This window comes from Cervus elaphus, chromosome 14, assembly GCF_910594005.1.
Source record: "Cervus elaphus chromosome 14, mCerEla1.1, whole genome shotgun sequence".
Classification (NCBI taxonomy): domain Eukaryota; kingdom Metazoa; phylum Chordata; class Mammalia; order Artiodactyla; family Cervidae; genus Cervus; species Cervus elaphus.
Window position 1 is genome coordinate 41,299,160 of NC_057828.1, and position 13,653 is coordinate 41,312,812.

General features: G+C 37.5%; 1 protein-coding gene across 16 annotated transcripts in view; it reads left to right on the forward strand.

The window, feature by feature from the left end:
- PRRC2C (proline rich coiled-coil 2C) overlaps positions 1–11,408 on the forward strand; it is a 95,073-nt gene extending 83,665 nt beyond the window's left edge. For 7 of the 16 annotated variants that reach the window (XM_043924647.1, XM_043924657.1, XM_043924656.1 and 4 more), the window contains 8 exons: positions 133–269; positions 3,064–3,295; positions 3,521–3,643; positions 5,160–5,378; positions 5,718–5,821; positions 6,199–6,325; positions 7,180–7,416; positions 9,485–11,408. In XM_043924647.1, the coding sequence (XP_043780582.1) occupies positions 133–269; positions 3,064–3,295; positions 3,521–3,643; positions 5,160–5,378; positions 5,718–5,821; positions 6,199–6,325; positions 7,180–7,416; positions 9,485–9,742 (1,437 nt within the window). In that variant the 3' untranslated portion in view covers positions 9,743–11,408. Of the gene's footprint in view, positions 1–132; positions 270–3,063; positions 3,296–3,520; positions 3,644–5,159; positions 5,379–5,717; positions 5,822–6,198; positions 6,326–7,179; positions 7,417–8,960; positions 9,014–9,484 lie in introns of all 16 variants that reach the window. The other 9 variants (XM_043924650.1, XM_043924654.1, XM_043924655.1 and 6 more) reach the window with 5 other exon arrangements.
- Positions 11,409–13,653: the final 2,245 nt, after the last annotated feature.

Below are 13,653 nucleotides of genomic sequence, written 5' to 3' on the forward strand. Positions count from 1 at the left end.
TACATTTTGTTTTGTTTTCAGAAGGAAGTGATACGTAGCATTAATGTTTTGTTTCATGTCTCACATTTTTATTTTCCAAGTGTGTCGCTTGTGTATATGGTGTTCACATACTGTTTTTACATTGCATTGCAGCCAACTTCAGTTCAGCAGATCCCAATCCCTATTTATGCCCCACTACAAGGACAGCATCAGGCCCAGCTGAGTTTGGGTGCTGGGCCTGCTGTTTCCCAGGCTCAGGAACTATTCAGTTCTTCACTTCAGCCATACAGGTAAAGCTTTAAAATTATGTTTGTGATGATGTTGGAAACAATGTAATTGCTGGACCTTCTTGCCATATCCTGTCTGTCCCCTCCTTCCCCCCAAAAGCAAGATGACCTTCTTATAAACTTCATTATATAATTGTGTTGCATGTATGTCATGAACTTCAGCCTCTGGTAATTTCTCTCAGACTTTATTGAACAAAGTGAAGCTTCAAAGCTTCTTGAAGAAGAGGCTAACATCAGCCCCATAAAAATTAGAAATCACAGAGAAAAACTTACTTAAGGACCTAACGGTGTAAGTGCCACCTCGCTGCTAACAACTGTAAATCAGACTTGCTGTGTGTAAGAGCTAAGGTACGGCACATGATAGCAGTGTGTAAGGAGGCAGAGGCCAGGATGGAGTGTAATAAAAGCGAGAGAAGTAGAGTGTTTAAAACAGGAAGCAGAAGTAGTCGTGATGAGTATAGTATAGAAGAAACCATTCTTTTTAAAGGTTCATCCTGTTATCTTTGCAATTAAGCAAGTAATAAAAACTGATCTTTATCGAACTTTATATATATTACTCAGCCCTTGACATACACTAACTTAGTTTTCCCAAAACCAGATAAAGTAGATTAAGTCATCCCCATTTGACATTTGAAGAGGTTGTGGGTTTTGTTTTGTTTTTATCCTAATGTTACAGTACAAATAAGTGGCAGGTCCTGGATTTAACCCAGGTGTCTCTCATCTCCAACTTAATGAGACTGGCAGGGTGGGGTAAGAGTTGAATGATAGCAGTGATCATGGCATAACTCATTCATCATCATGGTACACCTGTCATCAGTACTCATGGTAATGGCTCTGAACCATCAAAAAGAAAAAGAAATCCCTTTCAGGACATGTAGTGTATAAGCTTGCAAAATTAGGCATTTCCTTTTAGAGATTTGCCTTTTAAGTGATTCAGGTAGACTTTCCATACTTAATAGATTAAAATTGGCATCAGTTGATACAGCTCATTTCTACAGATCACATTTCATTCCTAAAGAAGGTGGTCTTCAGCTAGTCACACTTTCTCAAAGGAGCAGAATTATTAGTAAACTTAATAAATGTGGCTCTTGCTTTTGTTTTTTATTAAAGATTATTCAGTAGCATTGAGTACATCTGTATAATTAATACTAATTATATAATTCTGATATTACTCTTGTCATTTAGTTTGGTTATTCCAAAAAATTCTCAGTACAAGTAAAATTATTTACCCTAACTACAACTATAGGCAGTCTCTCATGTTGTTAAATTTGAGATTTTATTGAAATTTGTAGTAAAACTTGAAAGTTGAGCAGAGAGACTTCCAGTGGTTAAGATTGCACTCAAAACAGCAACGACGAAAACCCAGGACTCCACAAGCTCAAACATCCAGAAAACACGTGTTTATTAAACGCTTTAGTGGATTTAGAAATAGCAAATAGATTTAATATCAAAACCAATCTCCTTTTAATTGGCTGTTTGAAACAATGTTGAAAAGTTTGCTACCTTTGAGCTATGTTAAACAGTTTCAGTAATTAGTAATGTCTTCAATAGTCATGGGAGATGGATTTGCAATGCACTGACATTTCTGTATTTGTAACTCCCATTTTAACAATTGCCTTAGAAGATGAACTTTTTAAGTATATATATGGTGTGTGTGTGTGTGTGTATAAATGTATATGTAATTGTAACAAATGGCTACCTGGAAGGCACCAGTTTCAACTTTGAAAGTAGTTGTTTGTAGCCCTTCCACGTCATTCTGCTGTTTCATGTTCTGAACCTAATTAACGTAGTATTTATTAACAGGGAATCATTGGAATTAATTTCTGCCAGGATGCGGTAGTTTTAACTGTATCCTGACGTTTTCACATTTTATGTTTGAAGCATTATAAGTAGATGTAAAAATTAGTTGCGTCCTTAGAAAGGTGTTCCTGCTTAATGGGTTTTGTTCCTGCCTCCATCCCAGAAGTAATAGGGTAGTCTGGGGTTAGATTTCAGCATTGTATGTTTTTAAAAACCCTTCAAATATGCGATACAGTATTATTAACTATAGTCACCATGTTGCACATTACATCGCCATGATTTATTTTATAAGGGAGTCTTATAACCTTTAACAGTAATACTGTTTGACTATTTGAACATTGCTAAGAGAATAGATCTTAAAAAGTTTCTCATCATAAGAAAAAAAATGTGTAACTATGTGTAGTGACTGATGTTAACTAGACACATTGTGGTGATTATTTTGCATATGTATGAACACCAAATCATTACATTGTACACCTGAAACTAGTTATGAGTCCATTATGCTTCAGTTAACAAAACAGAATTTTGTGGGTCCTCCTATTGTTAACTACTACTCTGCTTTATTCCATAGAGGTCTTGAAATATGTGTACTATATGTTTATGTATGTATACTATGTATATATTATCTGTAATGAAGTACAGATATTAAAAATCAGAGCTGTTGGTGCTATAAATTCAAATAGACTGGTAATATCAAAGAGAAAAACAACAGATTTGGTTCTGAGCTTGCTAACACAGGAAAATAGAATTATTCCCATTGTTAAAGAGAAGAAAATCTTAGCATTTTCTCAGCAAGAGTAATAATAAGCCTTTTCCCAGAAGTTTAACGTGCGGAGCTTCACTGTATATAGGGCTCAATAAATCTTGAAACAAGTGCTTTAGACAGTCTGTATTCTCTGCCTCGTTAGTTATGCTAAGTAGAGTATTTGGTCATTTGAGATACTCATTCTTAAAAGTCCAGATTAAAACATGCCTTTTCTCTTTAATACTTCTGTAGATCTCAGCCAGCCTTTATGCAGAGCAGTCTGTCCCAGCCATCTATGGTCCTTTCTGGTACTGCCATCCACAACTTTCCAGCTGTCCAACACCAGGAACTTGCTAAAGCACAGTCAGGTCTTGCCTTCCAACAAACTTCAAATACTCAACCTATTCCCATATTGTATGAACACCAGCTGGGTCAGGCATCAGGACTAGGAGGTTCTCAACTGATCGATACTCATCTTCTCCAGGTAAGGCAAGAGCTAGATTCATGCACTGTTTTTGTATTCCTGTTCAGCAAATTATTTAAGAAAAAGTTTTGAAAGAAAAAGAAAAGTGTTAAAAGACACAATGAAAAAGACAAGATCTTCATTTCTGTCTAATGCTAAGATTCTTTGAGATTACTTTGAAGTCATAACCTTTGATACCTGAATTGGAAAGTATTTCAATCTTACTTCTTACAAAATATTTTCTAGGCTAGAGCGAATCTTACCCAGGCTTCAAATCTTTATTCTGGACAAGTACAACAGCCTGGTCAGACAAATTTTTATAACACTGCCCAGTCACCAAGTGCTCTCCAGCAGGTAAACTATGGCATGGTAAATTTCCTCAGTTTTCTTTATTATCACTGTTGTTGCTGTTGCTGCTGTTGGGGGATTCAAGTAGAACCAAGATGGGGAGATGGTGCGGTGGCCTCAGGCTTTTTTTCTGAGGAGTTTAGGAATTCTCTGGGGTCCACTGGTAGTGGGACATGTTTCAGTCTTACACCACCCCTCTTCCCACCCCCACTTCCCATAAAATCAGTAATGCTCTTTACCTCTTTTTTTTTCCCATTTATTTTTATTAGTTGGAGACTAATTACTTTACAATATTGTAGTGGTTTTTGTCATACATTGACATGAATCAGCCATGGAGTTACATGTATTCCCCATCCCGATCCCCCTCCCACCTCCCTCTCCACCCGATTCCTCTGGGTCTTCCCAGTGCACCAGGCCCGAGCACTTGTCTCATGCATCCAGCCTGGACTGGTGATCTGTTTCACCCTAGATAATACCTCTTTTTAAAGGGGACTTTTTAAAATTTATTTATTAATAAATATTTATTTCGTATCAGTTGCGGCACACAAGGTCTTTATTGTGACATGCAAGATCTGTAGTTTGGCATGTGAGATCTAGTTTCCTGACCAGGTGTCAAACCTAGGCCCCCTGCATTGGGAACATGGAGTCTTAGCCACTGGTTCACCAGAGAAGTCCCTAAAATGGATTTTTATATAATCAATTATTTTAACAAAAGATTCCACAAGTCTAAAGATTTGAAAACCATTGTCCAGGACATGCAGTTACATGTAAGTGTGGTAAATGCTTTACCCATTCATGCTAGAGGTGAAGGAAGACCCTGAAGACCACCCACACTGGTTAATATAATACATAGGACTGTGTAGCAGAGTATGATAGGGTAAAAATAACAAAAACATTTCTGAAGTATATGAATGTAATAATAATTTTCAGTGAAATATATATTTTTATGAAACTGTCTCCTGACAATCTCATAAATTGGCTTACTCTTTAAAAAGTTGGTGGAGGGCTGGAGGAGAGAGGCAAGCCATTAGTCATTTTCTCATAGCTATTTTTGGTGGGTATTTTAGGGGGTGAAAATTAAGAAAATATCACCATATTGACATTCAAATTAAATATCGTATGACAACAGAAAGGTTTTTTTTTTTTTTTTGGTCAAAGCTCATTTTGACCACACCGTAAAACAATATAAAAAACATTTATTGTAAAAATGAAAGTTGTAACTACTTTCTTAAAGTGTATGTTCATGATTTTCTTGTATTCTGGGGTTATTAAGACATACTGTGGATTAATTCAAAGACAGTCATAATTATTTCATACAGAGTTTCTCTACTGCTAATCTGTTTTATTGTTGCACATTTAATAAAATAATGGAGGTAGTCACTAATCAAGATATTTATTTGTGAAATATATTAATAGATTGAAGTATTCTGTTTAAAATCTTACTCAAAAGTATTTGAAGAGTCATGTATATAGTTAAAGAGATATTTGTACAACAGATTAAGCAAATTGCTGCAGTTTCTGTTTGCTTACTTTCTAGGTTACAGTACCTTTACCAGCATCCCAGCTTTCTTTGCCTAATTTTGGATCTACGGGGCAGCCTTTAATTGCTCTGCCTCAGACTCTTCAGCCCCCATTACAGCATACTGCCCCACAGGCACAGGCCCAGAGCATGAGTCGTACTGCGCAAGTCAGCCAGCCTTTCAGGGGGTTGATCCCCGCTGGGACACAGCATAGCATGATCGCAACCACAGGAAAAGTAAGTGAAGAGAAACGTATGCAGTTTCTTTGAGAATTTAAGGCCATGAGTTTAGATTTATGTATCTGTGTAGTCGATAAGAATCAAGTCCATCAGCTTCTTCCACTCCCCAAAAAATGTCAGATTCAGTATACTTATTTTTTAATCTACTCACTATTAATGTGTTTAGGCCTCTCTGTTTTTACCTGATAACAAAGAAATCATAAAATCTTGTTCTAAGGTTCTTTGCTCTGTGCCAGATGAAATTATCATAGATAAAATACTAAACACAGCACTTTAATTTATGGAATTGCAAAAATGTTAAGTTTACTTTACATTTTATTTTACGCTCTTCCTCAGATGTCTGAAATGGAACTAAAAGCCTTTGGAAGTGGCATTGATATAAAACCAGGCACTCCTCCAATCAGTGGCAGAAGCACCACACCAACATCTAGTCCTTTCAGGTAAAATGGGCATTTAAATTTGCTTACAGAATTTCCAAATAGCTGGGTACCATGTTTCTGTTAGGTACTTAATATAAGCATAAGACATTCTCATGGTTTTACCCACAATGTTAAGCTATTATTTAAGCTTAATTATAATAAGGAATGTATTTGTTACACTATATTTTTGAGGGGGAAAAAATTTTAACCCTGGGAAAATCAAGCTAGTATGCTTTCTCACATCTGCACTTTCATTCCCAGCATAATGTTTGGTAACTCCAGTAAATTTTCATCAACTACCAAGTATGATGAATCTACCAAAAGCAATGTCTCTAAAAATCTAACAGCATTACTTTTGTGGCACTACTGTTACTGACCAGTGATGGCTTCTTTCCAAGGGCTACTTCCACAAGTCCGAACAGCCAGTCCAGCAAAATGAACAGCATTGTCTATCAGAAGCAGTTCCAGTCAGCCCCTGCCACTGTGAGAATGACACAACCATTTCCTACACAGTTTGCACCCCAGGTGGGCAGATATAAATGAGAAATGAGTATTACTTAATTGCAAGTGATTGCTAATCTGGCTAATTCTCTGATTTTATAATCCTGCCATATTATAACCAGTTTAGAAACAGTTTTTAGTAAATTTATGACATTCAAATATGTTCTGTACAATTTTTAGCTAGACACAAGTAGTAACCATATAGTTCTAAAGCAGACAATTGAAATATAGTCAAAAGATTCCCCACACAGCTCTAAAAACTTATTTCAGTCCCAAACCTTTTATCTTTTGAAGAAGCTGACTTTTCAGAGAAGGGTCCCAGTGCTTAACGTTTTCTAGTTTTAAAGTTGGGGGGGGGGGGGGCCGGTTTGGTTTTTGTTTTCTAAAGGTAACTATATGCAATTGATGTAGAAATTCTAAAAGATGTTCTAATATATGTGTAAACGTGTTGGCTTCTCTTCCCTTTGATAATCATATGGAAGGACTAATTAAAGTTGATAAGAACTCTCATATATTTGTTGATTAGTACTATTTTCATTTATCTTCAGATTATATTTAGTATATGTGCCTTTTCTGCAGTTATATCTTTTTTAAAAGATATCCTATTTAATAGCTTTTCTATTTCCCCTTCAGAATTTGTAGCTGAAATGCTAGAACCAACTGAAGTGCCATAGCAAGCTTTGCCTAATTTTTGTTAGATTCTCCAAGCATGGAGAATGTTTCTTCTTGGTCCTGTAGTAGAATGGCACAAACCCATACACTTCCTTTCACTGGCAGAATGGGCACAGATTTACTCTGGGATAAGCCAACCTAGTCTAGTTGGCTTTTTTTTTTTTTTTTAACAGTTCAATGTTGTATGTTTTGTTTTTTTCACTCAGATTCTCTCTCAACCTAACCTGGTCCCTCCATTGGTAAGAGCCCCACATACTAACACCTTCCCAGCGCCCGTTCAGAGGCCGCCAATGGCACTGGCCAGTCAGATGCCTCCTCCGCTGACCACAGGCCTCATGAGCCATGCTCGTTTGCCACATGTAGCCAGGGGTCCTTGTGGATCACTGTCTGGAGTCAGAGGTAATCAGGCCCAGGCTGCGCTGAAGGCTGAACAAGACATGAAGGTTAGTACAGTATTAACAGCCAACAGAGCACGGATCTGTCTCTGAACCATGTCTTAAGATGCCTCTGGACCCATAACTGCATATCCAGGCATTCATTGTCTTAGCAGACTTAACCAGACTAACTACTTTTGTTCATCCCCACCTCCTTTTTTTAATTTAATTTTTTTTCTTCTTACTCCCCCCACCCCACACACACACACACACACACACTTTTCTTTTTCTTTTTTATGTTTTTGTTTTTTGTTTGTTTCTTGTTTTTGCAACTCTAGTCAGCAAAGAAGTTAACATTTTAAACTCTGTGGCCAAATGAATTGTTTATAGAATAAATATTTGAGATCTGAGTTTAGCTGCTACATTTTTTGGGAAGAGCAAATAAATAATATGTATTATTACAGGATTCCCCATTTTCTTTCTTTTTTTCCTTCCCTTCCCACCTCCACCCCCATCCCAAGATATAAATCATTGTTATGTGAAAACTCTGGAATGGGTAAGGCATGTTATCTTGATTTTTCTTCCTTCATGAGTCATCCAAGCATCCAAGTATAGTTTCTTCTCAAACTGGTTTCATATCTTTTTTTTTTTGCCTGCCATCTGAGGCTTCCGTATTCCACAACTGATTGTGTAGTTGTAAATGAAGAACTCAAAAAGCACTTTGGGATCCTTCATGATAAAAGGCACTGATAAACATGAGGTTTGCTAAACGCAGAAGGGTGCCTTGAGGAGTCTGTGTGGGGACAGTTCTTGCAGCATAAACTTAACCTGTCTGCCAGTACAGCTAGCTGAATAATTTATTTCTGTTTCTATATTTACTTATACTTGACTTTTGAAGTCTTAGTACTTTTGCCAATTTTGTCACTATATATATCAGGCAAGATGAGAACAAAGAAAAGCTTACTGCTCTCAAATGGGAAATGTCCATAGTCACGCTTTATTCTGAATTAGAAACATGTTTAGGACAATCCTGTTAGAAAATTCAGTTGATTCAGTAAAGTTTCTTTCTGGGTTGATGTCCCTTGTTTGTGATCCTAAATAATCAAATTTAAAGATTGCCCTGCAGTGAAACACTTGTTGAATGTTATCTACTTTTATTAAGGCTGCGTACCTAGGATTTACATCCATTCATAACTATTAAAAATACTATATGTGTAGAAATCTTGGGAAACCATTTGGCCTTGGTTTCCAGTTCTCTTGCCTCCTTGCCACTTGATTTTCCTACATCCGCATGTTGGAAATGACATTAGAGCTTAATAATGGGGTGGAAAAGGATACAGATGTCATGAAATTGCTTCAGATCTTTGAATAGTACAGGTTACCTGTAGAACATGAAGAGCTTTTGTTATGTGCAAGAGGTGTAGAAACTTTTAGTCTTAATTGTGTATGTTATGGTGATATAATTTACAGATTGACGTAAGTATATTCTTTGGGGGCACAGCGTCAATAAAACTAGGAAATTATTTTACCAGCTCAGAATGTGGTAGGAGCTATCAGAACTTAGTGATCAAGTGAAGTTGTAGTTACTAATTTCTGATGCTCTTCCCCTGCAGAAGAGAGCTGTGGGAAGAGGACTCAGCCACAAGACATTTGGTCCTAGGTGTTGGTAATGCCACAATATAAGTGCTTCCTTTTCATTTTATTGTAGACCACATATTGATAAATAGAAGTTTTAAGTATTAAATTTATATGTTTTCAAATTTGCAAGCAGGCTCCCTAAATAAAATTTGATATCAATAAGTTTTCTTCCAGAAAAGATATAAACCAACAGCAATTTATATTTTATTATTTTTTTACAAGGGCAAACTTTGGAAAGATGGTGGGAGGTGGTCCTATTCTTTTCAGTTTTTTTTGTTTTTTTTTGTTTTTTTTTGGTTTTTTTTTTAAATCACATGGAATGTTTTCAAAAATAGGAAGAAATCTATCCATTAAAAGCTGACAGATCAATGAGGTACTTTGGGGCCAAACCAACATGGGGAAAACTGATTTGCGATTGGTAAAAAAATTTGAACTGAGATTGATTGACAGGCTTTGGTTATACTGCAGCATTTTCAGTTGTTGTTTCTCATTTTTTAAGGCAAAGCAGAGAGCAGAGGTTCTTCAGTCCACGCAACGGTTCTTCTCTGAACAGCAACAGAACAAACAGATAGGAGGCAAAGCCCAGAAAGTGGACAGTGACTCAAGTAAACCTCCTGAAACCCTGACCGACCCTCCTGGTGTCTGTCAGGAAAAAGTAGAAGAAAAGCCACCCCCTGCACCCACCATAGCCACCAAACCTATTAGAACTGGACCAATCAAACCTCAGGCAATCAAAACCGAAGAAACAAAATCTTAAAGGCTGTGGGTTATTGCAGGGGGTAGGGGAAGGGAGAGGGGAAAGAGGGAGAGTGAAGTTAGACAGTGCCGTCAGCCAAAGGGGTAGAGTGGTCTCTGGCATTATCCTATCCAGAGCTTGGAGGTGCACAAGGGACATAGGAGCAATTTACACTGACACACAGCTGCTACACCAGTAAAATGAGGCTTTGCCAGCTTGCACCTACTGTATAACATGCGCTCTGTTGACAGCCATGCATCTTCAGTCAGAATTTGTACATGAGTATGTGCACACATTCCTTGAGTGCATATAATGTAGAACTGATATCCTTATGGTTAGATGAAACACCAGAAATATGAGGGAAATAACACCACAGAGGAATAGCTCAGCCTGAACAATGTGATGATCCCAGCTAAGACATCAGATGTGGTTTCTTTGCTCCCTCATGTTCTTGGGATATGGTTATAGCATTTAGGGGCTTGGTGGTGAAGAACAGAAGATAACTGGTGCTGGATAGAGGAGCCTTATTTTTTATTATGGCAGCTTGCTATTTTTGTAACATGGTGATTGAGTTGAACACAATCAAAGTACAGTAACTGATCTCCCCTTCTTCCTGGATGAGTGAGCAGATGATGAAATACTGATGTCAACATCCTTGAACATATCCAAGTGGGCAGTGTTTGGCTACTGCTTCTGTTTGAAATGATGCTGTGTTTTGGTTGTGGCCCAAAGCTTTGAAGTGCTACTTGGCATCTCCTTTCTTCCATGAAGCTCTTAACCATTCAGACATGACGGAGTTGGTCAAATACTACTTAGGTTGAGTCCTGCTTGCCTCTCCTCAGTCATCTTTGTATGAATCCAATGGTGGTTTTTTGTTTATTTTTTTAAACGGTTTTTAGCTGATGTTCATGAAGAGCAGTGAGTACCTAGAACTATGCCAATAAAGAAAGGAAATCCTATCTAAGAAGGTGCATTTATGTACCAGAGCTGTGTCATAACCATCCTTTGGGCCCTCTGCTGGAAAAGTAGAATCAAGTCTCAAATAATGCCTTTTTAATTATATCCTCTAGTATTATAGATGTAGGACAGTACTGTATCATACCTCTGTGAATGTAAAATATCTTGTACCTGCTTTATGATATGTAGTAGTGACCGTGCTTTATCAGATCTGTTTTTAATGACGTTATTCTAGAATGTTTTCTTTCCAGATGATGATTGAGAAATGTAATTTAAAAAAAAAATGGTGCCAGGTACCACAACAGTAACAGAAATTTGCTGTTTTCTGAGGTTTTGTTTTTTACCTTTTTTTTTTTTAATGGAGTGTGCTGGATGTCTCTATAATTTTGTTCAGATGACTGCAGAACTTGGAAAAGCTGTTGCTGCTATTGATGCATAACATACTGCTATTGGTCTTTTTATATAAATAAATAAATCTATATATATATACATATATATATATATAATTTGAACTTTTGGAAACTTTAGCTGTGCTGTCAACTTTGGAAAAAGTATCCCAGTTGTACCGTGTTGGGTTGGCATTGTACAGAAATTAACAGCCATATTGGTCTAGAAACGTTAAACATAATTTTTTCCATTTGTACAGGGGTAACGCACTGTATTAAATATGTAAGGTCTTATCTACATGGGTTTGATTACAGAAACTAATAAAGTATTCTCTAAATAATGAGTCTTGGAGCTTCCTATCCATTCCTAAAATCTGAAGTAAGAGTACATTATGCTCTAGGGGGAAAAAATATCACCCCAAAACTTGATTTCTGACTTTGAAGAACTATAAAGCTTATTCAGTCAAAGTAAAGACTGTCTTTTGAGGATAGTATTTATGGCCCCTGTTCTCGAGGTAGCCATGTTCATTTGAAAACAATCTGTCAACCTGTAAACAGTCTGTTTACAACCGCTGAATGTAGACAATAGAATCACCATTCTTCTGGCTGGAAATGGAAAGACCCAAAATAAATCTCAGTAAAGTTTGGGTAAAACTCACTAATTTACTCCATATGCCAACATAGAATTACTCCAAAGAATTATTGTCAAAAACACATTTCTCTGGACAGAGAAATATCAAAGGAGAAGGATATTTTACCTGAACTAGAGTTTAAGCAAGAGATGAGGCTTTGATATAATTTAGTCAGCTGATCAGGTACATATATGTGTCAGGGGCTGAGAATGTAGAAGACAGTTCGTACTTGAGCATAGTCTTGTGGTGGCTTAAAGTCTTGAGGTTGTGGTCACTGATACCTGACCTCTGTTTCCTGGAACCATTTTCCAGTCACTCTGTCTTCCCCCTGCCTATATATGACCATACTGCTTAACTTGATTGTATGATTAAAACCTTCTAAAATTATTTGGGTAGTACTAATCAATTATTGACATGCTAGCTAATAAGTAGATTTATATGTAAATTTTGGTCTTACTGGTTTCTGAGCAAAAAAAGCAAAGTCAACAATTTATATTCACCTGAAATGAAAAGGGAGCTCCCAAATGCATTAGTATTCAGTGGAGAATTGAAGAAAGTTTTATTAATCAGGCTTGAGATTCCAGATGAGAAAGTCCTAGGTTCAAGGATGATGTAGAGGGACAGAAAGAGGATGGATCAGTGTATTCTGGCCCTTCTTTGCCAAGAGATGTGTTCAGTTGTGTCCAACTATTTGTGGCCTCATAGGGACTGTAGCCTGCTAGGATCCCCTGTCCAGGGGATTATCCAGGCAAGAATACTGGAGTGAGTTGCCATTTCCTACTCCAGGGGATCTTCCCAACCCAAGAATCAAAACCACTTTCCAAGTCTCCTGCATTGGCAGGCGGGTTCTTTATACCACTTAAACCACCTGGGAAGCCCTTGCCAAGAGGGAGTGTTCAAGTCTCACGGGGGAAAAACAACTACTCATAGATATTACCAACTTTTCTTCCTCAGCAGCCCAGAATGACATGGTTTGTTTTTTTTTAACCTTCCTGCCAAAGGTACATTGAGGTATAATTAGGGAGAATAGAATGGCCAAGTAGGCCTCCCCCACAAAGCAGTCACTTTCTTAGCCATAGGGAAAGGCACATGGGTACTCCTGTGTATTCCAGGAATATCCAAAAAAAGCACCCAAGGCAGAAGTCACAATCTTTTTATAACTTGGTAGTGTTGTTCAGTAAGTCATGTCCAACTCTGTGACCATATGCACCACAGCACGCCAGACTTCACTGTCCTTCACTATCCTTGGAATTGCTCCATTGAGTCAGTGATGCCATCCAACCGTCTCCTCCTCTGTCACTGACTTCTGCCTTCAATCTTTGTCAGCGTCAGGATCTTTCCCAATGAGTCAGCTCTTCCCATCAGGTGGTGAAAGTATTGGAGCATCATCATCAGTCCTTTCAATGAATATTCAGGACTGATCTCCTTTAGTATTGACTAGTTTGATCTCCTTGCTGTCCAAGGGACTCTAAAGAGTTCTTGAGCACCACAATTCAAAAGCATCAGTTCTTCGGTGCCCAGCCTCCTTTATGGTCCAACTCTTAAATCCATGCAAGACTACTGGAAAAACCATAGCTTTGTTGGCAAAGTGATGTCTCTGCTTTTTAATACACTCTAGGTTTATCACAGCTTTCTTCCAAGAAGCAAGCATCTTTTAATTTCATGGCTGCAGTCACCATCTGCAGTGATTTTGTAAGCTCAGGAATATAAAAGTCTGCCACTGTTGCCATTTTTTCCCCATTTATTTGCCATGAAGTGATGGAACCAGATGCCATGATCTTCGGGGTTTTTTTGTTTTTTTTTTTTTGTTTGTTTGTTTTTCCATTTATTTTTGTTAGTTGGAGGCTAATTACAATGTTGTAGTGGGTTTTGTCATACACTGACATGAATCAGCCATGGATTTTTAATGTTGAGTTTTAAGCCAGCTTCTTCACTCTTCTCTTTCACCTTCATCAAG